Below are 26,225 nucleotides of genomic sequence, written 5' to 3' on the forward strand. Positions count from 1 at the left end.
TAAAGATAGTTGCTGAATTATATAATACACAGTATTTTAAACAGCAATCCATTAGCCATGGAATAAGAAGTGAATCAAATGTATAAAAATTCTAGAACTACTGCAATGCATTGATCACACAAGCCAGAGAGAATCATGTGGAATTGCGTCAAACGCTTTAGAAGGGTGTTATGGCATTCAGTGGATCCATTTTACTCGTGCTTTAGATTTAAAAGCTTGCATAGTTTCCGCTGCAGAGCGTTTTTCTGGTCATATGTGCCTGTCTAATCCGTCTATTCCTTCAACCCTACAGACAACTGTGGGAAGCGCGCGCGTATTGCCCACCGCTGATGCCATGTGGTCAAAGCAGCTGTGCGGCTGATAACCAATGACAGGCAGCAGAGACGCCGCGCGGAGCTGAGCTGAAGGATGCGTCGCGTCGCGTTGCGTCGCGTCGCGCTGATATTTAAACCATTCTCACATCGCGTATGCCAGAGATGCGAGCTGCAGCGATTTCTGCGCTAAGGACGGAAAGATGCTGCCTTCGTGGATTCATGGATTAAGCTGGATTTCAGGACACACCTGTAGATTTTTCACCTAGTTTTCTGCATAATGCCTTATCTGAGACAGTTCCTAGTTTTAGCGCTCTTCCTGGGCTCGTTTGGGGAGTGCCGGAATAAACACGCAACTAGAGAGAGAAGGTGGACCGGAGCTGTGGACACCCAGAAGCATGGGACGTAAGTGGGAATTCAACATTTGACAGCTAAACTTGTGTCGACATCTCGTGCTACTGCTGCTGCTGCTGATGATGATGTGGACTAGCCTACTACACATTGCTGGGCTCACTGTTCGTGATGGAAAAGTTGCTGATGATGATGATTGTTGTGGTAGTGGTGAAGATGATGATCCTGATGATGATAATGGATGTTGCAAGAATTGAAGATGATTGATGAATGTCAACAATTAGGCTACGCAAAACATCTTTGTTTCCTTCTATGTAACTTAAACATCTATTTCTACTGATTTAAGCTTCATTGGCATTTAAAGTGGTAGAAAAAACTTAAATTAAACTTCAGGTTTTTTATACCTGATACCATATACCAAATTCTATAAATTAACCCCAAAATGCATGTGTGGGTGTCAATTTGTATTTTGTACTATACTTTTCAGTGACATTTTCATCTGAAAACCCAGGAATGTCTCAATTAAGTTGTCATGCAATCTAAATTATAATGAAAATTATTTCTTTTGTTAACAAAAACAAGTTGTTATAGGTTACAGATAATGACCTGTGCATTTTGATGAACATTATAGTTGAAAAGCATTTTGCTTTTGCAAAAAGCTTTGCATTTTAGGTTAAATGAAAACTTTATGTATTTTAATTTTTTTAAATTTATGTATTTTAACTTTATGTATTTTTAATATTTATTTTAAACATTAAAACTTTCCAGACTTTCCAACTTTTTTCTAAAGAAAAACACTTCTGTTAATCGACCAAGTGGGCACAGTAATGCTGGTACTTTCCAAATAGTCAAATATCATATGTCAGATATGTATCATTAGTCATTACAACCATTTGATGATCATTTTTTTCTGATTTATGTTACCAGAGATGATAGTGTTGCACATAAGAACTGAGGTGATGTTGTGACCTCATCCATTGATGTATTTCGCAGACTTTTTTTTTTTTCCACCACCTTTATTAGCCTGATTTCTATACGACAGCAGAGTGCCATAAATGAGGCCAGGGGCAGGGGTGTAATTAACATGACCCAGACAGATGATGCCGGCACTGAACCGAAACACGTATCACTGGTGTGTTCCTGTAGATATGTTCGGACTGGTGCTTCTTACTCGGACCAACAGCCACGTGTCACAGGCACGTTTTGCCCATCTGCCAAGGACAGTGCGTTGGCACAAAGCTGTCCTGACAAGCTGACATGGGTACAGCCTCATGGGTCTGTGAAATTAAAACAAACAAGAAATCTTCAGAATTAGCATGTTTTTAGATTGCAAAAGCCTTCAAATTTGCATAAGTAAATCCAGCTGTATCACTGCACACAGGGTGCCAGTCATGGAAAGCTGCCTTCTGTCTCATATTCGCAACAGGAAATAAATTACAAATGGCAAGTGGATGTGGAGAATGAGGCAGTTTACTACTCACTGAGTGAGTCACTGTCAGTGATTATTATATAGCTACATAAAGAGTTAATTATGCTCATTGCTTGACTGGAACAAGCACAGTTCATGAAATCCAGGGTTTGGGGCTCTTCTGAGCGTCTGTCGATAAGATCTCCTGTAATTTGAAAAAGATCCGGCTGCAGCAGCAAGTTGGCCACTGTCGTAACAGTTTGTTGATACAAGCGCTGTGGATGATCTTAATCCGTCATTACACTTTTGCGGCTTCATTTTCACAGAAATTACGTAAATGTCATTGACTTTGAAGGTTCAGGCTGAATTTTTAATTTAACCTCTGCTCGTTTCCACATAATAATAGCACACATTGTCCAAATCCATGATATGAGAGGCTGATCTGAGTGTTTGTGTGACTTTGAAACCCGCAGCTCCCTGGCTAAGAAGCCGCCAGATGTGACAAAATCACGGCGACTGAAAACAGAGCAGTTGTTGAAAGTGGACGATCATGACTTCACCATGAGGCCCGCATTTGCAGGTTAGTTCATCATTCCCCCTTGTTGCAAATGTGAACTGAATTCCCTTAAATTTAAATGCCACAACTTCCATTAGGAGTCTATTTTAAAAACAAATCTTCAAAGACATGTAAAGTATTCGTAATGTAAAAGGTTTAGCGTCAACATCCTCCATGAGCAACTGAAGATTAGTCAAAAATAAGACAACCGTACTCGGAGCATGAGACTAAGAAAGCCGTGGTAAAGGTTTATTCTAAATCCCATACTCAATTGTTCACCTAAAAGCCACTCAAATATTTTTAGTTGCATTGTTTTAATATTATGTACAGATTGCACATATGCTATTTACTATGCACAATTGGAGGACATTCAGGTCAGTTATTTGACCAACAGGCATGCAATCGACATTGGCTCCCTCTAGAGGGGTAAACAACTTCCCCATCAAGCCCTGTTGTAGAAAGACTGGGATTTCAGTTTAAAACTGGAATTTTTTGTAATGTGCTTTTGGCAGATGAATTTAGACTATTATTATTTGATATCAAGCAATTACCTGCAGAAAAAATCTCCAAATATCACTGTAAAAATGAATACACTTTATCTAATCAATAAAATTGTGGCAACAGATTACAAGCAATATAATTAATTAAATGTAATAAATTAGAATTGAGTAATAATTAATCAAATGAATTCCTTAAAAGTTAACTATTTAAAATGAGTAAAGTTTACACCCCAAAATTTACACAAAAATATCTCACTAACAGACAGACGTCAAAGATTATTTAAGAACTATTATATTGCCAACATTGAAGACACCAGATGTTAACAAACAAAATCAATGAAGGAGAAAACCGTAATTTTAAAACAACCCTAAAACAAACACCGATCACCATAATGGTGACTTAATTGTACGTTTTTGTTTGTTTGTTGTTGTTGTTGTAAGTTTTACTCATTTAAAATGGTTAACTTTTAAGGAATTAAATTGATTAATTACTACTCAATTCTAATTTGTTAAATTGAATTAATAATATTGCTTGTAATCAGTTGCCACAATTTTTTTTAATTAGATAAAGCGTATTCGTTTTTACAATGTACTGTCTAGCTGATGTAACAAAAAAGTTGATGGAGAAATTAATTCTGCATTATTTCTAGGTTATTATAATCAAATAAGTACATTTGTGTCATTGATCATGTGACTCTTTGTACAGACAGTGAAATGTTTTTGCTTCCATTCAACCAAAAGATGCTCTATGTATCCATAGACAATCTTTTGGTTGAATGGAAGCAAAAACATCTCAAAGCAAAAGGGGAGGAAAATAAATGCTTGGTGAGTTATTTTTCATTGGCAGTCATGGCCACTTTGATTGGTCACTAAAATGGTGTAAGATAAAAAAAAATCCCCTTTTGTGATCCATGGACAAAAATAACAGCATAGGGGTTTTGAATGACAGGAGGGCGAGAAAATTCATGTCAGAATTTTCATTTCTGTATGATCTATTCCTTTAATGCTGACTCCTCTAGTCTACCAAGGTTCGAATGGTATTAAAGGATGATATAAGGGGGGGAGCTCAAGGCTTCTCTTTGTACAACACTTAAAAGTTTGAGCAGTAAAGGCTAAGAACTAATGAAAGTTCTCCTGCCAGTCCATACAGCTCCCCCCTATTCTTTTTTAATGATGCGTTCCTATATAGGGCAAAGAAAAAGAAACACTCCAGTGTTTGATGCTGTTCCTCCTATGAATAGAGTATCTAAAAAGTCACTCATTTGGATGCTCTGACTCGGTGTACGTTTGGGAATTGCTCTTTGTTCAGCAGGGGGTCACAGCAAAGGGAATGAAAATAGCCCAAGCATATTCACCCCCTCAGACGCATACACAGATCTGTCATTCTGTCAGTGATTCATTGTTGCATCTGATTGACGGTGAAAATCTCGCTGCTAGTTCAAAACATGATGTAATGAGTTCACAACTGTCATCCATTGTCATTGATTCATAGTAGTATAGATTTTATTATACTATGAATGGGTTAAGTGCGTTTTCATATGATGTTTTCCAAAACACTAAATAGTCCAAAAAAAGGAAGCTTTTTTTAAATGTACTGAACAGATTTTTTTACGTTATTCATTTTTAAAGTATATATATTTCTAAAAAGATTTAAAATCTAGAATTGTGGGAAGAGCTTACAGACAAAAGACTTGTATAAAATTTGATTTTTGTCTGTTTTTAGTTTAGTTGGTGATTAATATTTTTTAGCCAAATATGTGAAAGGATAGTGTCAAAAACGTCCTTCAACAAGATGCTAAAAGCCACCCATGAAAAGCCGAAATGCAAGAAATGACACTGGGATGGCACATTTTTTGGAAGGAAATTGGAAGGAAATAAGGAATAATTTGTTGCAACGGATGTTCAAAGCGGGCGCCATTTGACTGCATTTGCGAAAAATGTCTGTACTAAATGCATTAGACTGCATTAAAACCAAAAAAATTAGAAAGAAGGTCATCTTAAAATACTTAAGTGGTTGTGAAATGCTAAGTTACTAAATAAACAGGTTGGTTAAGAACAAGGGGTTATTTTTGCATTTAGCATTTTAAACTGCTTTTTAGCATGCTTTTCACCGTCGAATTGCAGTATTCCACCTAAGCAATGATTAGTAAAAGGTAGCGCGAGTATAATGTGCTGTGTATACTGCATAAATGAGATTTACTTCAGAAGCGAAAGAGAATTGCTAATGCATGACTGCAATAGTTTAAATCCAGAGACGGCTAACTGATGGTGCATAAAGCTTATGCCTAATCCTCCACAAGGGGAGTATCTATTGATGTACACAAAAACATATAGCACTCACTGTGTGTTTATGTGTCATTATAGGGCAGTATGTATTTCTTGATGTGAAGGATTACACATGTTAAGGATTTGTCTCATGTCGTATGATGACATGCATCCCTGTTTACTTTTCTGCAGATATGTGCAATTCTGCTTTCAATACTAATATTCTGGCCTGCTGGGCCAGCAGCATCCGAAAATCAGATACAAACCAAAATGAAAGATCAAAAGATATCAAGTAACCTCTCCATGCCAGGATGCCACGTCTCGTTATTCTCTTTATTAACTCTAAAATTCGACAAAAGGTTCAGTTAGTCTTACAAGCTGCATGCAAAACTGAGGACGATTGTAATCGCATTACATTTTGTTGCCCCACTCTCTTTTCTCACTTTATCTTTTTTTTTTTATTCGCCCGTTAAAGACATAAGCGATCCTCGCTGATGGTTTCGTCCATCTGGAGGATCGCTCGATCTGCTGTGGACTGAGGCGCTCTGGTGCTAAAGACGAGATTAATCTGGCAGCGGTTTGTACTGACCGGACCAATCCCCATGGATTAGCACATGCAACAATCCCAGCCTGTCCTGCCACGCAGACAGCTGGTTTAAAGACCGCCCACTCGCCAAACATCAACCAGCGATCACCAGCTCAGCGGCGTGGCCTCGGGAACTTTGAAAGAAAAGCACTGTTATTAAAATCAACCTATGGGAAAGGGGTGATTTCATCTTTTTTGTAAAGGAGTAGGTCATAATCACTATGTCCTTTCAACTCACTTGGAATTGCATTTTTTAATTAATTACAAGAGGATAAAAATCATATGGGTTTGGAACAACATGAAAGTGTGCAAATAATAATAATAAAAGAACATTTTTGGTGTTGTTGTCTGTTTTTGATCAACTATCCCTTAATGAAATTTTGTTGTAATCATTATGTTGCTCCAAATCAGTGTGATTTTCTTTCTTCTGTGGAACACAAAATGAGAAATATTTATGAATTTTAAGAGGATAGAATGGCAAATGGGTTTTCAATAAGACAAGAGTGTGTGAACAATTGCACAAAATAGTGTTTTTTGGATGAACTATCCCTTTAATGAACATTTTTGTTCTAATCATTATGTTGCTACAAATACATGTGCCTGCCTTTCTTCTGTGGAAGAAAGTAACTTTTGGAAAGTTATTTGGGTTTGAAACAACATAAGAGTGTGTAAACATAAACAATGACAAAAATTATTATTATTGTTAACGGTTAGTTCACTTAAAAATGAAAATTCTGTCAGTAATTACTCACCCTCATGTTGTTCCAACCGAATTTCGTTCATCTTCGGAACACGAATTAAGATATTTTTGACTAAATCTGAAAGCTGGCTCACTCCTTCATAGGTAATTGAAATCTGCCAGCCTGGAAAAGTTAGTAAAGACATCGTTAAAATAGTCCAAGTGACTACAGTGGCTTAACCTTAAAGGGTTAGTTCACCCAAAAATGAAAATTAAGTCATTAATTACTCACCCCCATGCTGTACCAACCCCGTAAGACCTTCGTTCGTCTTCGGAACACAAATGAAGATATTTTTGATTAAATTTGAGAGCTGTATAACTACCACATTGGCTCCTAAAGGACTGCCTCTTGACGGCCCAGAAAGTCAATGAAGAAAATGTTTAAATATCCCAAGTGACTACCGTGGCTCAACTATATGTTTACCAAGCGACGCGAATACTTTTTGTGCGAAAAAACAAACAAAAATAACGAGTTTATTCGACTATTTCTTTTCTTCCTTGTAGGCCAGAACGAGACTTCCTTAGATTTCCACGACGCATGCGCGAGAATTGCGATCTGCTCACACCAGCTTACACTACTTCAGATCGCAATTCTCGCGCATGCGTCGTGGAAATCTAAGGAAGTCTCGTTCTGGCCTACAAGGAAGAAAAGAAATAGTCGAATAAACTCGTTATTTTTGTTTGTTTTTTCGCACAAAAAGTATTCGCGTCGCTTGATAAACATATAGTTGAGCCACGGTAGTCACTTGGGATATTTAAACATTTTCTTCATTGACTTTCTGGGCCGTCAAGAGGCAGTCCTTTAGGAGCCAATGTGGTAGTTATACAGCTCTCAAATTTAATCAAAAATATCTTCATTTGTGTTCCGAAGACGAACGAAGGTCTTACGGGGTTGGTACAGCATGGGGGTGAGTAATTAATGACTTAATTTTCATTTTTGGGTGAACTAACCCTTTAAGTTTATCAAGCGACGAGAATACGTTTTGCGCACACACAAAAAAAAAGCCCAAAGTAACGACTTTATTGAAGTCACTTCTGTGTTGTACATCAGAACGTAGGCTCACTATTTGCCAGCATCACACATGATTAGCGTCAGCCAAAAGTGAGCCTATGTTCTGTCTTTACTAACTTTTCCGGGCTTGTAGATATCAATTACCTAGCAGCCTAGGAAGGAGTGAGCCAGCTTTCAGATTTCATCTAATCTTTCAGCTTTCAGATTTCATCTAACTATCTTAATTTGTGTTCTGAAGATGAACAAAAGTCTTACGGGTTGGAACAACATGAGGGTGAGTCATTACTTACAGAGTTTTCATTTTTTTTGGGTGAACTATCTTTTTAATTAAAATTGCATCGCTCAAGATTAGTTTGACTTTGTTTTTTCTGTGGAACACAAAATTAGATATATTTATGAATTTTAAAAGGACAGAAAGGCAAATGGGTTTTAATAAACACGAGAATGTAAAAAATAAGAGTTTTTTTTTTTTTTTAGATGAACTAACGCTTTATTAATATCCAATTTATATAATGTTATTTGTATTTGTTTTTCATTGAACAAGCACAAATAACCACCTCCAAGTGGTAACTAAAACTGAGAAATGGGACACTCAAGGTCATTCTAATGGTTTCAGACTGAAACTGACAGCAGGGTGTTGATTACATTGGACAAATCGATTTTACCTAGGAGCTGTGTCCTTATTTAGGCTTATTTGTGTGAAATGAAAAGCCTTGATGGTATATCACAGGAAAATTGACAGGATGGAGTCCATCGGGTATTGCATAAGCATATTTGTCAAAATTTATCTCCACAGTTGGGCGTTACTTATCTACAGGGCTCAAATGCATTTTATGCAGCATATATTAAGTAATGCTCATGCTTTTTGAAGATTTTTTTTTATAAGCGACACATTAAGTCACACATAATGGCAAGTTTCAGTCAGTGTCAGTATCATTTTGAGCATCCAAGTTTAATCCACCATTTACCATCTCCAGTAATCTCGTCGGATTACTATGTCTAGGAGTGAAACACACTGGAAATCTCGTTTGGAATCTGTCTGACGTTTGGGCATCATCCCCGTCCATATGTACTGGCTGCCCCCTGCCCATTTACCTAAATGTCTTACCTTCTGAGTGACAGATAGTCACATTACACTAATCCTGGGAAAGAGCAAGGGTTTATGTTTGCTATAAAAGACCTTACAAGTGCAGCTCCATGTAGGATATGAAAGCTGCAGTTCCGGTTGAAGGCCTGTCCTTTGAGAAAAACCGTTCCTTACAATCCTACAATCCGTCAGATGTCAAAGCATCTGCTAAGCCTTTTGTGAACAGATCTGGTGGAAAGCACACAGATTCAGATCTGGCTGTGAGGACATATTTAATGAAGCTCACAGATGTCTTAGCGAACACCCTGCTAATTGCAACTGGTATGAGGCTGTCAGACTCCAGGAAACAATGAGTATTGTGAAAAATTAATGCATGACATATGCAGAGGTCGTAAAGCAGTAGGATGGAAAAAAATTGTGTTGTATATGTTGTATAATTTTTTTTTTTTTTTGCAGGTCCTGCAATTCCAGTGGGAGTTGATGTACAAGTGGAAAGCTTGGACAGTATCTCAGAAGTAGACATGGTAGGTAATCCTAAACAATTGCTTTTTACATGGGATGTTTTATGTAACATCCTCAACTCTTTGAGTCTAAATTCTAGAATATATGAACACATATTAGGCGTGTTAAACAACACAATAAACAATTACATTTGAATTAAGCAAAACAAGAAATATTTTTTTGGTGAAAAAATAAGCCTGTTTAAAAAAAATGCATTGTGACATTACGCTTAAGCACAAGCACATTTTCTCATCAAGTTATTGACATATGTCCAGACTTCTTTTGAGTTCCCTTTCAAAGTGGAACTGTAACTCTACACACTTAGAAGAAAAGGTTCTACATAGAACCTTAAAAGGTTCCATCAGCGCTGAGTATTTGGAACCCCTAAAAGGTTCTATACACTCTTAAAAAAATGGTTCCTCTGGGTTCTAATAGAACCCTGGGGTTCCGTACTTGGCCAATAGAACCTTTTACCAAAAAAATAGTTATATATAGAACCGTTTTGGAGTTCCATATATGAAGCGGGGGATAGAACCATTTCTGGTTCTAAATAGAACCACTTCTTCTAAGAGTGTACGTCATTGAGTTGACGCTATGGGAACACCCTCACGGTGTCTGAATACGTGTACCAAATATGCCAAATATTGGCTGACGGCAGTTTATGGTGTCACGGGCAGAGTATCCGTGAGTTAAGAGGGCACCTGCAAGGACCCATCATCAAATTTTTTGTCTTCAGAAACTGTTTGTTTGTATGCGTGTATATGACCAGAATCTGTGGGAGCTGGATGCACTCTTTGTGATGCATTCTCGGTAAGACCTTTTGTTCCTGCTTGATCCTCTCTCTCTCTCTCTCTCTCTCTCTCTCTCTCTCTCTCTCTCTCTCTCTCTCTCTCTCTCTCTCTCTCTCTCTTGGGGATAGAATCTACCGTTTGCACAGAGCGTGTTCAGCTCTTTAAGGAGTTGGATGCACTCATAGCGATGCATTTGCAGTAGAAGCTATGTTCTTGCCCGATTTTCTTATTGTGATGAGAGTTCAGCTTTTGTACGGAGCACATGCTCTTGAGGGAGCTGAATCCATCCAGTTGAGCATCTGCACCTCGCGGTTCAGCTCGCATGGCTCCCGAGGCGGTAGAGCAATCATGAGGATTGTAGGCGGAGCTTGGGGAGAAGAAATCAGAGTGTCTGATAGATCCATTCCTCTCAATCCCATTTGGTGAATTTGGAAGCTTGCTCTTAAAAGAGAGCAAAATCTTCTGTTCATGGAGATTTATTAAACACCATTGGTCTCATGTTGATTCAGGAAGGTTCTCTGCTGCCCCTTCTGACCTCACAGGTCAGACCTCTGTTTGTCATGAAAGTCAACCTTGTGGATCAAGCCCAGTGTTGCTGGAATAGAGCAGGAGCTTTGATCGTGGGGTTGCAGCAGTGTCTTCTTTACCATCATGCGGCTTGTGCCAAGGCATATGTGGTGACAAAACAGGCCTGTGGGGTCCTGCCCACCACACTGAAGGATGTAGCCTGTGATGCTGAAGTTAGTTAGCATTTTGATTGCTCCCTTTTAGGAAAGCTGCTCAAGTTAGGCTAGAGCAAGGTGGACAAAAATACGATGAGCACTTACAGTTCTTCCTCTGATTCGTTTACCTCAAGGGCCAATTACTTTGGGTTTTTGGCAACTTGCTGTCTGTGTATGTGCTTTTACGCAAGGGAGATGATAAGCTCCTCTCCTCCAGTTACATTCGGGTCTTTAAGTAGGGCTTAAGCTCCCCTGCGGGTTCCTTGGGGTCTAAAGTCTGGGTAGTATGAAGTACTGGGCCCTAGTGGTTCCTGGAGAGGTTCTTTGCTCAAACAGGGTTGTTTGCTCTCGCCTATGTCTTTAGTAGAGCTGAATAAGTATAGTTTAAGGGTTGAGCTGCACTGGCAAGAGTTTCGGTATTTATTCTATGCCACTCTCATATTTACATCCCTTCCAAAATGAGGGTTATATTCTCACCCTTGGAGGTAGTGGTACATCAAATACCATTGTTGATTTACTCCCTTTGATAAATACCCCCTAAGGGCTTTGTTTATTAGAGCTTTTTCTCTTGGGGCCTTTTAGGTTTCTTTGCTGGCCCTGAAATTAAGCTTAGTCAGTGGCCCCACTAAGCAATTTGCACCCTGTGGGTTGACATGCTTTGACTCCAGCAAGGTGATCTGTATAGTCAATCTATGTTATGCCCACTATTGTTTGCATATCCACTGCCTAGCAAGGCAGGCATCCCCTCAGCCTGGCGGGGTGAGTATTGTTTCCCCATTGTGTCATCTCCATGACACGCATCAAAGTTCCACTTCGAAAGGGAACATCCCTGAGAAGGGGATGAGACGCTGCACCTCGTAACCTATCATCAGTTTGCCTGAACGTCTCCTTCATACAAAAGTTGAAGAGTTGATGAAATGTCTTGCAGACTCCCTCTTATACTCATGGGCACTCTACTCGTGACATAGACAGCCATCAGCCAATAATATGCCTGTTTGGTACATGTGTTCACACACGAGTCACTCTAAAGGGTGTTCCCCTTAGTATCATCTCCATGACGCTGCATCTCATTCCCCTTCTCAGGGACCTAGGGTTACATATGTAACCTTGATGTTTTTTATATATATATATATATATATATATATATATATATATATATATATATATATATATATATATAAAATAGAGATGCAATGATCCACCGGCCAGGGACTGGTATCGGACAATTTTCAGCCCGGACCGGTAACCAGACGGTCAGTCTCACGTCTTCCTGTTCCCAAGCTGTGTTTAGTGTGAGAGGGGGAGTGGCCACTCAGTATGCAGTGTGAGAGGGAGAGTGGCCACTCAGTGTGCAGTGTGAGAGGGGAAGTGGCCATTCAGTGTGCCGTGTGAGAGGGGGAGTGGCCATTCAGTGTGCAGTGTGAGAGGGGGAGTGGCCACTCATTGTGCCGTGTGAGAGGGGGAGTGGCCACTCAGTGTGCAGTGTAAGAGGGAGAGTAGCCACTCAGTGTGCAGTGTGAGAGGGAGAGTAGCCACTCAGTGTGCAGTGTGAGAGGGAGAGTAGCCACTCAGTTTGCAGTGTGAGAGGGAGAGTAGCCACTCAGTGTGCAGTGTGAGAGGGGGAGTGGCCGTTCAGTGTGAGAGGGGGAGTTGCCATTCAGTTTGCAGTGTGAGAGGGAGAGTAGCCACTCAGTATGCAGTGTGAGAGGGGGAGTGGCCGTTCAGTGTTCAGTGTGAGAGGGGGAGTGGCCATTCAGTTTGCAGTGTGAGAGGGGGAGTGGCCACGCAGTGTGCAGTGTGAGAGGGAGAGTAGCCACTCAGTGTGCAGTGTGAGAGGGAGAGTAGCCACTCAGTGTGCAGTGTGAGAGGGGGAGTGGCCATTCAGTTTGCAGTGTGAGAGAGAGAGTAGCCACTCAGTATGCAGTGTGAGAGGGGGAGTGGCCGTTCAGTGTGCAGTGTGAGAGGGGGAGTGGCCATTCAGTGTTCAGTGTGAGAGGGGGAGTGGCCATTCAGTGTGCAGTGTGAGAGGGGGAGTGGCTACTCAGTGTGCAGTGTGAGAGGGAGAGTAGCCACTCAGTGTGCAGTGTGAGAGGGAGAGTAGCCACTCAGTTTGCAGTGTGAGAGGGAGAGTAGCCACTCAGTGTGCAGTGTGAGAGGGGGAGTGGCCGTTCAGTGTGAGAGGGGGAGTTGCCATTCAGTTTGCAGTGTGAGAGGGAGAGTAGCCACTCAGTATGCAGTGTGAGAGGGGGAGTGGCCGTTCAGTGTTCAGTGTGAGAGGGGGAGTGGCCATTCAGTTTGCAGTGTGAGAGGGGGAGTGGCCACGCAGTGTGCAGTGTGAGAGGGAGAGTAGCCACTCAGTGTGCAGTGTGAGAGGGAGAGTAGCCACTCAGTGTTCAGTGTGAGAAGGGGAGTGGTCATTCAGTGTGCAGTGTGAGAGGGGGAGTGGCTACTCAGTGTGCAGTGTGAGAGGGAGAGTAGCCACTCAGTGTGCAGTGTGAGAGGGAGAGTAGCCACTCAGTTTGCAGTGTGAGAGGGAGAGTAGCCACTCAGTGTGCAGTGTGAGAGGGGGAGTGGCCGTTCAGTGTGAGAGGGGGAGTTGCCATTCAGTTTGCAGTGTGAGAGGGAGAGTAGCCACTCAGTATGCAGTGTGAGAGGGGGAGTGGCCGTTCAGTGTTCAGTGTGAGAGGGGGAGTGGCCATTCAGTTTGCAGTGTGAGAGGGGGAGTGGCCACGCAGTGTGCAGTGTGAGAGGGAGAGTAGCCACTCAGTGTGCAGTGTGAGAGGGAGAGTAGCCACTCAGTGTGCAGTGTGAGAGGGGGAGTGGCCATTCAGTTTGCAGTGTGAGAGAGAGAGTAGCCACTCAGTATGCAGTGTGAGAGGGGGAGTGGCCGTTCAGTGTGCAGTGTGAGAGGGGGAGTGGCCATTCAGTGTTCAGTGTGAGAGGGGGAGTGGCCATTCAGTTTGCAGTGTGAGAGGGGGAGTGGCCACGCAGTGTGCAGTGTGAGAGGGAGAGGGAGAGTAGCCACTCAGTGTGCAGTGTGAGAGGGAGAGTAGCCACTCAGTGTGCAGTGTGAGAGGGAGAGTAGCCACTCAGTGTGCAGTGTGAGAGGGAGAGTAGCCACTCAGTGTGCAGTGTGAGAGGGAGAGTAGCCACTCAGTGTGCAGTGTGAGAGGGAGAGTAGCCACTCAGTGTGCAGTGTGAGAGGGGGAGTGGCCGTTCAGTGTGAGAGGGGGAGTGGCCACTCAGTGTGCAGTGTGAGAGGGAGAGTAGCCATTCAGTGTGAGAGGGGGAATGGCCACTTAGTGTGCAGTGTGAGAGGGGGAGTGGCCAGCGGCTAGAGAGGCAAAAGCCAATGTGTGCTTCTTTTACCAATATATATTTAACAATATCTTTTGCATTTCTAATCCAAACATGTCAAACTTGGCACTACACTTACTCATGCCCGTAGCAAGACACCTGTTAAGTTTAAAGTCCATCGGACTAGCGGTTCGAGAGATGCGAATTAACCCCCCCCCCCCCCACACACACACACACACACACACACAGACAGACAGAAAGACGTTCCTGTACTTTAAAGATAGAGATAGATGGCTGTTTTGGAGTTACTGTGTCCCACAAGGGTATTCTTAAAAAAGAGCTTCTGTGTCTCTGATGGCAGAAACTTTGATCATGAATCTTCTTTTTACTTCTGTTATAACAGAATATGACACCCATTCTGTCATTCCGTTCTCTTGTTTTGAATTTCCCTCTTGGCAGAAGCATTTGTGTGATGTGACAAAGAAACTTTGTGGTGCTTTTATTGACCATATATAATTACTGGCCGCTTCAATCGTTTATGGTTTAAGATAGAATAAAGAAGGGATGATCTGCTTGAGAGATTTAAAGAGACATAGCCGTCATGTGGAGGATCAAGAGGTACGTAGTTAGACTACAAAGTGAGACATGTAAGGAGTGTTTATGTAAAATTTGCCATGTACTTGCTCTAGTGAAATACAGTTGTCGTTTGTTGCTCCCAAAACTTTGTAATGTGTACATTGTCATTATTTATCAAGAAAATAAGTGAATCTCACATAAACTTCGATCATGTCCAGATCATATTCCACCCAAAATCAAAACGAAGAAATTAGAAACTAGTTGCTTCGAAAATGAAGCCAACTGTACTTAATGGTACATTAAGGTTTTTAGCATTGCGACAGTTTTTTGACAGTTAATCATCATATCCCCTTATTTTAATTCTCATTGTTTTATTGCAAATAAAAAAACAATTCTTATTAATATAGTGCAGAAAGACAATGGTATTTTATGTCAGCATTTACTCCTCATGTTGTTGCAAACACAAATGACTTTTGTTGTTCCTTAAATCTCAAAAGGAGATTTTCTGAAGAATGCGGTCACTCTTTTGATTGCAATTACAAGGAATGGAGCTTTCAAGCTTCAAAAGGACACAGCACATCAAAGTGGTTCAAATGACATGCGTTATACTCTTCAATCTTCAGAAGCCATGAGATTTTGAAGACTTGGAATATTGCGCACAGGTCATATGAACCACTTTTATGGTGCTTCTGTGTCCATTTTGAAGCTCTAGTCCCCATTCTTGAGACATGTACAGACTCCAAACATCTCCTTTTGTGTTCCAAGGTAAAAAGATAGTCAAAAATGTTTGTAACAACATGAGTAAAATGTAAGCAAATTATTACATTTTTTTCCTTTTCTTTTTTAATTTTTTATAGTCAAATATTTTTTTCTTTTTAGTTTACATTAATATATATATATATATATATATATATATATATATATATATATTTGTGTGTGTGTGTGTGTGTCTTTGTGTGTGTGTGTGTATATATATATGTGTGTGTGTGTGTGTGTGTGTATATATATATATATAAACACTTTTTTTCACCTCACTGTAAAAATTAAATTTTTGAAGATTTTTGAGGGAGATCCTACACTCTAAAAAATTCTGGGTTGTGTTAACCCAATTTTTGTTTCAAATATGGACAAACTCAAACATTGGGTTCAAATGTAATTAAAAAATGTAACCAAATGGCTGGGTTTGTCAAAAATTGGGTAAAAATTGGGTAAAAACAACCCAGCATTTTTTTAGAGTGTATAAAAAGGCTTTATTATGATAACACAAAATATAATATCTTATTTTTGTCTTATTATTTGTGTGTCAAATGTCAGAGGTTTTCATGAAATTAATCCAAATAATACTATTGAAAATTTTAAGGTCTTGTGTTCACCAAGATTTGATCAAAAATACAGTAAAAACAGCAGTACAGTATTTTTTATTATTTTCTTTCATTTTCAGCATCATTACTCCAATCTTCAGTCTCATTAGCCTTCAGACATCATTCTTTGATGAATTTGATTCTTTGATGAATAGAAAGTTCAAAATTACCGCATTTATTTGTGACATTTGAAAATCAATCAATTTAATGTGTCCTTCCTGAATAAAAGTATATTAATTTGTCAAAATACAAATCTTACCAACCCCAAACTTTTAAAATGCATCTCCTTTGAACAAGGATGATACAGCCTCCTGTATAGATCGTTGTTGTGACTGAATATTGTGAAAACTCCCAAATTCTCTTTTCCTCTATTTGTGTAGGACTTTACTATGACATTATACCTGAGACACTACTGGAAGGATGAGCGCTTGTCCTTCTCCAGCACCACAAATAAAAGCATGACTTTCGACGGCCGCTTGGTGAAGAAGATCTGGGTTCCTGATGTCTTCTTTGTCCACTCTAAAAGATCTTTTATTCATGACACCACCACAGAAAACATCATGCTGAGAGTCTTCCCTGATGGCCACGTTCTCTACAGCCTGAGGTAAAAAAGCAGATTATCAACACTAGCATTTCTGACTTTTAAGTGTGCCATTATAATTCCAATTATATGTAAGTTATGGATATATGTAGAGAGTTTAAATGTATTTATGTAAATGTCCGTATACATATTTATTATTCGTGTTTATTTTGTACAATGTCAGAAAAAGTTAATATTTTTTCAGTTGTTCAGCAGTGACTACCAACTCAACTACTGGAGGTTGGAGGTTCACCTCCTAGCAACTCAACTACTGTCGTTGGTTTCATTTAAATAAAATGTGGTTTGAAAACAAAAGCACGTTGCTGGGCTTAAGCATTGCATTTGCATATTGCTGTGGTGTTAAAATTAGAACGATGCTTCTGGCCTGTGATGTTTTTTTCCGCGTCTTTTGTGCTGCGAGTTAAAAATTAGGCCAAGCTACCTGCGTGCTGGCTATAATCAAGGGCTAGCGCTGAGTTCAAAGTCAAATTTCAGATACTGTTCTGGCTCCAGGGAAAGTGTCATAATTGAAGGGACTGGCCCAGATTATTTCCGTTGTCCGTCAAATGATCGACACCACGAACAGAGGAGAGAAATACTGAGAGAAAAATGAGATGGCCTTAGTGCCAGTTCAGTAATGCCTCTAATATGTCATTCTTGACTATCATTACTAAGCACATTTACATTTTTATTCTTAGCAAAAGCTTTATTATAGAGCCGAAGATTTTCTCTTTTGGTGGAACACAAAAGGACATACTTAGCAGAATGTTCAAGATGGTCTTTTATAGGGCATTAAAACGATTAATCGTTTGTGTTTATATAATATATATGTGTGTGTGTGTGTCTTTTACACTCGTATAGAAAAGATCAGCATAGACATTCTGCTGTAAAATTCCTTTTGCGTTTCACAAATGCAAGAAAGTCAGGTCACACTATATATTGGGTATCTTCAATTACTATGTACTTGTGTCATTTCACTACAGTGTACTTATTGTATTTATGTTGGATTGCAAAACACTTTTGCTTCTATTGAGGTGAGATACTGGTAAAGTTTAATGGTTTAATGGTTGGTTAAGGGATAGGTCAACAGTGTAATTATGGATATTATGTTATTATATACAGGCATTTTAAGTACAATGTCTATCAAATTATTTATTTAAATCTTAGTACATAGTAGTTATAGTCAGATACTTGATAAATAATCGGACCGAAACTCATACAGGTTTGGCATGATGACTGAATTTTCAATTTTTGAGAGAATTATCAATACAGGTTCCACTTTCCTTGTAACTGCAAATGAAAATTCCATGGATTTTGGGTTTGAAAACTGAATTCTGTGAGAAATATGATGAAATATAAAGATCTAAGGTGCGTTTCTGTATTTTCATTCATGTTATGCATGGTTCTTATGCCCAGGGTCACAGTTACAGCTGCCTGCAACATGGACTTCAGCCGTTTCCCACTGGATTCACAAACCTGCACTTTGGAGTTGGAGAGTTGTGAGTGAATCACTAATTTGTGTTATTTTTAGTGTGGCACATGTTCAATCCCCTTTGCCAAGTTAGTTTTTTCCTGAATTGGATCCCTTTTTTTTTCTAGACGCCTACACAGATGAGGATCTGATGCTGTACTGGAAAAGTGGAGATGAGTCTTTGAGTATAGATGAAAAAATCTCTCTCTCTCAGTTCCTCATACAGAAGTTTCACACGACCTCTCGGCTGGCTTTCTACAGCAGCACAGGTATCTGGGATTATTTGTTAAGTTGGTTTATTTCAAATAAATGTGGCCCCAAGAAGGATTTGGACACTTAAGTCACACTTAAAAGTATAGGGATGTTATTACATTAGATATCAAAGCAAGTGGCATCTGCAAGCAAATTATACCAACATATTATTGTGAAATATTTAGTAATCATAGCAAACTTTTCCGCAAAGTTCGAGGCACCCCTCGCTGCAGCCTGTAGCACAATGACGTAGCTGGATGGTCCAATACGTAGTGGATGGAGTTGTGTTTTTGGTGACGTCATAGACGCATGCGCAGTACCGATCTCTGGGTTATAATTTGCATGCGCTGGTCTTAAGTGACATGTATGCTCTATATTGTACTGAGAGGATGTTCTAACCTGTGTACTAGTAGTACTGTTAAATAGTATAAGTAATTATTGATGAACAAGTAATTATTTACATAAATGGGATGCTTAAGTTATCCGAGTTTCGCTTTACACCACTATGCTACTTGCAAAATAGTTAATCTTACAACATTTTAAATCACATGATTTTAAACCTAAATTTTATAGATTAATAGCATGTCATCACCGCAAGTATTTTTTTAATGCGTGTATATAGAACATTTTAAAATAAAGCCATTTTATTTTATTCAGGTCATATTTGCTGTTGAGTGGAAGCAAAAACGAGTCAAGTAGCCAATTGTCTCTGTAATTTTAAAGGTAGGCCTACAATACAATAAGGTCTGTAAACATCTTAAAATATCAGTACACATTCAATGGAAAATGGCAAAATAATAACAGTATCAAGGAAATAAATCTTCCTTAAGAGTTCCTTCTTTAATGGCTATACTAATTTTCCACAGTGATCCTAGGGTTTCTCTTAATTTGCTGTTCAGTGTCTGTTATGTCTGACATGTCTATGGTATGGATGCTTGTTTTCGCCACAGAGTGAGAAATAAAAAAGGTAATGGTGACTTTTTATCTCACTATTCTGACTTTTTATCTCTGAATTTATATAAAGTCACAATTGCAGGTTATAAAGTCAGAATTGCGTGTTATGTCAGATTTGCATGATATAAACTTGCAATTGCGAGAAATATAGGCTACTTGAAATTCAGACTTTTTTTCCTCAGAATTGCATTATATCTCGCAATTCTGACTTTATAGTAGCCTACACAATTGGGAGATATAAAATCAGAATTGCGTGATAAAGTCGCAATTGCGTGTTATAAAGAGATATTACACTATTCTGGGGTAAAAAAAAAAATAGTGTAATATGTTTTTTTTTTCCTTTTTTTCTTTTTTTTTGACTTTATAACTCGCAATTGTGAGTTTATATCTAGCCCTATGAGTTAAATAAATTCAGAATTGCTAGAAAAAAGGTCAGAATTCTGACTTTATAATATGCAATTGGGAGATATAAAGTCAGAACTGCATGATATAAAGTCGCAATTGCGTGTTATAAAGTACACATTTTTTCCCTTAGAATTTGACCTTATAACTCGCAATTGCAAGTTTATATCTCACAATTCTCACAAGTCAGTAGCAATTGTGAGAAAAAGTCACAATTTAAAAAAAAATAAATGTTTTAAATGCCGCGCATGCACGTAACAGCGTCCACTGCGTATTGGACCATCCAGCTACGTCATCGTGCTACTGTAGATGCATCGTGAAAATGTATTGATCAACGCGACGGTGTTAAAACTTAAAAATACAAGCTCCATTTGCAAAAGTGGCGTGCCAAGTTGGCCTCTTTTCCCTAGCAATGACTGTGTCCATATTCTCCTCTTTTGCTTCCTCCTCTTTTTTAGGGCTCATAAAAAAACCTCAATTGGCAAAGTGCGATTAATCTTCCTCTATTTATTTACCACGAGCGCCTGCTAACTTGCATCGTAGCCTACAATTCAATAGGTGTCACCATGATACAGTCTTACATGTGGTATCCAGGTTTATTAGTTCCATGTCATACAGTGTGATTTGTAATGACCTTATAGGGTTGATGAAAATCCCAGTCTGTAAACAGGCTTTAAGAGACTTCTTCCAAAAACATGGAAACACTTACCAACCCCAAACTTTTCAACAGAAGTGTAAATGTCACTTTATTCGTTTTAAGTGTGGCTGAAATACTTTGGAGCTCGAACATCCATCTGCAATTTTATCTCTCTTTCTCTCTACAGGATGGTACAACCGCCTTTACATAAACTTCACGCTTCGCCGCCACATCTTCTTCTTCCTGCTGCAGACTTATTTCCCTGCCACGCTTATGGTTATGTTGTCCTGGGTGTCGTTCTGGATTGATCGCAGGGCTGTTCCAGCCAGAGTTTCATTAGGTAAGATTATGGCGTTTTGCCCTCGGGCTAATCACTGCTGCTTCCTGTGTCGTGTCACGCACCTGCAGATGTTAACAGCATGTGGTGATTTTATCCAGGTATTACCACAGTGCTCACCATGTCCACCATCATCACAGGGGTGAACGCCTCCATGCCCAGAGTCTCCTACATCAAAGCTGTGGACATTTACCTGTGGGTCAGTTTTGTGTTTGTGTTCCTGTCCGTCTTGGAGTACGCGGCAGTCAACTACCTGACCACGGTCCAGGAGAGGAGAGAGCGTAAGCTCAGAAATCGAGCAGCTCAAGAGCAGGTAAAAAAATCGGAATTTATGAACATTTATTTTTAATTATGGATGCATTACTTTTTTTTATAATTAAGAACACATGACATGAAATACATTGAGTGTTGTGGCTCTTAGTTTGTTAGTTTTGAGTGTAATCTATCTGGTAATACCTAAAATAGACTGTTGTCACGTGACCTTGTCATATATTGCATATTTTATTTGGTTCGTGGAGCTTTATCATGTCGGAAATAAATATAAAATGTCTTCACCTTAGGCAATCCAATCAAATAATGAGTCTAGAAAGATTTTAAGAGCTGGAAAAAAAACACGTTTGAAATGACTACTGGTTCATTCATCAAAATGGAAATGAAAGTCGAGAACAATGCATTGTGGGATACAGTACAGAACACGGCATACTTTTGTTACACTATTGTTTTTTTCTGCTACTAATTTGGGTAGAAAAAAATGTATGACAGTATGCAATAGAGCTTATTCACAGCAGTGCCCTGTTTGATTTTTAACGGGACTGAAAGCAAGGTTGTGAGGGATAGACATGCAGTAAGTTGTATTTAATGTGTTTTGGAGGTTTTCTACTGATGAAACACTGCAAAAATATATTTCCAAGAAATTTCAGTAGACCAACATGAGCTGTGGAAAATGATAAGTGATCTAGGAGATTTATACAGCAGATGTCATTGAAAACAAGTTAAGTCTATCCCTCACAGCCTTGTCATGGTGCTGCTTTAAATAAGGTCTATTCCATAGCCACAAGCTATGTTTAGAATTGATATTTGAACTCTAGCATACTACTTACTAATGGTGACTACTATTTTTTATTTTTTTATTATTTTATTTTATAATTTTTACACAGAAATGAAGGCCTAGTACTAGAGCATAAATGCAATGTATCATAAAAATTATATTTCATATGCAAGCTAATGGTGTAGTTGAGGAATTATGTGGTATATGGATACAAAAGTACTTTATATCTCCAAAACCACAGCATTAATGAATAGATGAGAAGTAAACAAACAAACAAAAAAAGATATATTATTTGTATGATTAAAAATGTATATTTTTTTGTACAATCACTCAATTAATTGTTGGGGTCGTATAGACCCGGAAGCCCAGAAGTGTAAACAGGAAACAAAGACCATTTGAAGCTTAAGTATTATTTTCCAACTGTAATCCGCTACTGTTATGTGGATGGAGAAGAGAACCCAGGCACAGACGAAATGCAGACACTAAACGTTTATTAAGACACAAACAGAAGACAAAAACCCACGAGGGGGCAAAACAGAGACAATACAAACGGGAGGGTAACGCTTCCTTTTACAGTACAGTACTTACAGTGTACTTACCTAGAAAGTACTGGCTAATATAAGGTAAGTACATGGAACAGGGGTAGGTTTAGGGGTAAGTTCAGGGATAATACTAGTTATTACCCAGTAATTGTAGTTAGTAAAATAAGTACATAGTATTTACATGGGTAACTGGATAGACTATTACCTAACAGCAAATACAAGATCAAGACGTTCTTCAAAGACAAGGTATTCACGGGTAGATTCTCACAAAGTTTGACACGCAATGAGAAACAATGAACCAACACAGGACAGCAAACACAAGGGGATTATATAGAGAGAAAATAATGAGGGGAACAGGTGACACAGACTTGGTAATAATGACAGGACGAGGATAACAAGGGGGCGGGGTATTAAACGAGACAACACAATCACATGGCCCAAACGACTGGTTCTGCCATGATCCTGCCACAAGACTAGAAAAATCAATGACATGATGGCAGAATCATGACAGCTACTTTGTTGTCATGACCATCTTGCATATAAACGTCTTAACTCTTTCTATTCCAATCAAATTTCAAAACACAAAAGATTGTGTGGGTATTACTTCCGACCTATCCATGAATGGAAAGTCAACTCAGTCGCATTGCATTGTGGGATATTGTATTTCACACATTGTGCACTGGTTGTGCTTTTTAAAGGTATTTCTAAAAATATTGCCCTTCTTTATAGTGGCCAACTTTTTGATTGGACTTGGTTTATTAATGCCATCTGATAATTTGCCCTTGTTTGCCTTTGTTTTCTGTTCTCTCTGGGTGCCCTACTCAACATGTTCCAGTCTTTGCCGTGTACCTGCGGTATGTCCCACACCAGGACCATGATGTTGGATGGGACCTACAGTGAGGCTGACGCCAACAGCTTGGCTGGCTACACAGAGGCTCCCATGGTTCACGAAGAATTGGTGCCGGAGAAACAGGAACATATGGTGGTTCACCTGTCAATGAGCAGCGAGTCCACCACCACTAAGAAAAAGGGCATCCGCGCCTTCCGCATCATGCAGAACACGCATGCCATTGATAAGTACTCCCGCATGATCTTCCCGGGAGCCTATATAGTTTTCAACCTCATTTACTGGTCGGTGTACTGCTGATCGTTCTCCAGCATCTTACACTCTTTAAGACTTTTGGAGGTTTACACAACCATCCTTCTGACTTTTTGATGCAACATTGGTTCATGCGATACCAAACTGCAGTCACTTTCATTAGCAAAAAGACTGGAGGAATATGGTTGAGTGCTTTGTATAGGCCTTTTCAGGTTTATGACAAATTAACTGTAAAACGTTTATCAGACTTTTTGTATGGGATCGTGTTTTCTCTTCATGTTTGCGTCTTTGGTCTATGGTATGGTATGTACAGAGCAAAGTCTGATTTTAGCAACTCTTTTAAATGTGTACTAAATAATTTTTTTCCACTTTTACTTTTTATAGCTAAAAAAAAATAGTACTTTTAACAGAGATGTTGAAAGAATAGTTAAGAGATCCAGTCATATCATTGGCCTAAAAATCCTGTTTTTTTTTCTTCTACATATGGTGGGCTGCACCCTCATGGGAGCCGCCATGTTTAGATCACATGACCATCTGTTTTGTGCAGTTTTAGCAATTTAATACATTTATATATATTTAGCAAAGATTTATACATAATTTTTTACAAAAAAAACCAACAAAAGGCCATATAAAACAAACCAAATACAATATAAAGATGCAACTCAACAAGAATGTTGTCATCAGACAAAAAAACCCCAAAAAGGAACAGGACAGAAACAAATAACAAAATAACTGCTCCCATGTAAAGTGGCAGTGGTTAATGAATTTAATGTAATGAATTAACACTAACTTAAAATGATTTTGTAAACCTTTAAAGCTACACTGTGTGATTTTTACGCCCATCTAGCGGTAAAAAGGTATATCACCATCCAGTGAATATTAGTTTCTGTTCCTCTCAATTCCGATTTCGTTTTAACTCGGTGGCCAATGTGGTCCAAGATTAACATGGCTTCCAGTTCGACCTCATCCATGAGTGTTAACTGAAACGTAAACGCGAAAGGCGAAGCTTTAATTAACGGGTATGTCCCTCTTTGGCTAATGTACTTTCAAGATGGAGGGGCAACATGGCGACCGACATTAGATCACCTTACTCCTATGTATTTTCAATGGCATATTATACACTCACGAGAATACTTTATTACTTGAACGAAGTAAATATACATTAATGAGCACATATATTTTTGAAAGAACTAAGTGTTTTTAGCTAAGAATAAACTAAAAGAGTTACACAGTGTAGCTTTAAGTCTATTTATTTGTTTATCTGCAATGTCCAGTTTCATTTCATTTAGCCAAGGCCGTTTTATTCATGCTTGCAATCACTCATGTTAATATATAGTAATTACCAGTAACGTGAAAGAATCTCCTTTCAGTTTGGGGTTTGTTTGGATGTGCGTGTTAAGGTGGAGTGAGTGTGTGTGTGTGTGTATTTGATACCATTATAATTTTCATGCAAAATAAATCGGTATGTCTTTACTGTGGTTCATCTGTATGCATGTTAGTTTTATTTATTATACTTATTTTTTATATCAGTTATACTCCAACCTGAACTTGCCATGATACCTTACAAGAGTTGAGAGCAAAGCTTGTTCATGTAGGCAGTCAGTGCAGGCTAATTGTTAGTTTGTGATGAAATGGTTTTGAATACAACTTGAAACGCCTTATGTGCAATGTTAAACAATAAAGGTGATGGTTAATGGTTGGTTGGTGGGACAATTTTAGTGCACATTAGTACACATACAGGCATCACATGCCAAATTTTCAAAACACCTGTTGCTGTAAATGAAAATGCTGTGAACTACAGTACATTCTTGAAGTTTGTATTTATATTTGAGGGTATAACCAAATCATTGAATATGACGTCAGTTCCACTCCATAAGATGTTTCTGTAATTGTTGGAAAGTTAAGAATGTAATATGTGTTGACCAGAAAAAAGGTGCAATGTAAAGTTATATATATATATATGTATAGATCTTTTTTTTATTTTTTAAAATGTATAAAGGTGAAGCTTATTGTTTGTTGCATTACATTATCACACAGTACCCCTGAAATCACCTGTCCTAAGATAACTCAATAAAAAAATAATCACTGTGTCCTGACAGAAGGCATAAATATAGTAAAGTTTCTCAGCTGAGTCCCTGCTCAACACCATGAGATGTTTATAAAAGCATATAGAAATGTGATATTAAAGGCAGCCTTTATCCTGAGTGTCCTCTTTCTTTGAGTTCAACGATGATAATGGAATTTATAAATTATTTGACTTGATGGGTCCACATAAACAAAAAGCTACAACATTAATTTGTTTGGTTATTTGATCATTTTCTTTTTAATTGTAATAATTAATTATAGATGCTGGAAATTTGTTTGAAACCATCCTGTATAGTCTGAATTTATTCACTTGTTGAAGTAATGCTAGATATGTAATATTTATATTAAATATTTTACTCATGCAGAGGTGGAAAGTAGGCTAATGAATTACATTTACTGTTAGTCGCACTACGCCTCATAAAGTGTTTTTTTTTTGTGTGTGTGCGTATTTCTACTTTTTTTAAAGTAGTTTTTAAAATTTGTAAATTTATTATAAAACATTATAGGGTTATAAATCAAAGATATCCCCTAAGCAAGTATCATATTTTCATTGAAGCATTATCGCAACTGTCAATAATTTCTAAAACAGTCGCTGAATAATAGCAAAATACTTTGTAATAATATTATGAATACAATTTATTTAAACATTACTTAAGGTATACATATTTTTGTTTAATTTAGTAAATCTGTTTTGCAGAACTTCATCAAAAAAAGATAAAAGTTTACATTTTCATTTGATTGCGACCGTTTTTTGA

General features: G+C 38.5%; 1 protein-coding gene across 1 annotated transcript; it reads left to right on the plus strand.

Moving 5' to 3' along the window:
- gabrr2a (gamma-aminobutyric acid type A receptor subunit rho2a) lies at positions 1 to 25,589 on the plus strand. Its single transcript, XM_039671504.2, has 9 exons — positions 1 to 716; positions 2,544 to 2,650; positions 9,272 to 9,339; positions 16,444 to 16,667; positions 18,060 to 18,142; positions 18,243 to 18,383; positions 20,547 to 20,699; positions 20,798 to 21,009; positions 23,122 to 25,589. Exons 1-9 carry the CDS (start codon positions 592 to 594, stop codon positions 23,431 to 23,433), a joined length of 1,425 nt encoding a protein of 474 aa, XP_039527438.1. The 5' UTR covers positions 1 to 591; the 3' UTR covers positions 23,434 to 25,589.
- The last annotated feature ends 636 nt before the right edge of the window (positions 25,590 to 26,225 follow it).

The sequence above is a fragment of the Pimephales promelas genome, chromosome 15, assembly GCF_988280905.1.
Source record: "Pimephales promelas chromosome 15, fPimPro1.hap1.1, whole genome shotgun sequence".
Lineage (NCBI taxonomy): Eukaryota > Metazoa > Chordata > Actinopteri > Cypriniformes > Leuciscidae > Pimephales > Pimephales promelas.

What these genes read in the sequence shown, in the direction of transcription:
- gabrr2a (XM_039671504.2), top strand. Translation starts at nt 592, where the DNA reads ATGCCTTATCTGAGACAGTTCCTAGTTTTAGCGCTCTTCCTGGGCTCG. An exon ending in CACGTTCTCTACAGCCTGAG is followed by an intron (nt 16,668 to 18,059) that starts GTAAAAAAGCAG and finishes TCTTATGCCCAG; the next exon opens with GGTCACAGTTACAGCTGCCT. An exon ending in ATCGAGCAGCTCAAGAGCAG is followed by an intron (nt 21,010 to 23,121) that starts GTAAAAAAATCG and finishes AACATGTTCCAG; the next exon opens with TCTTTGCCGTGTACCTGCGG.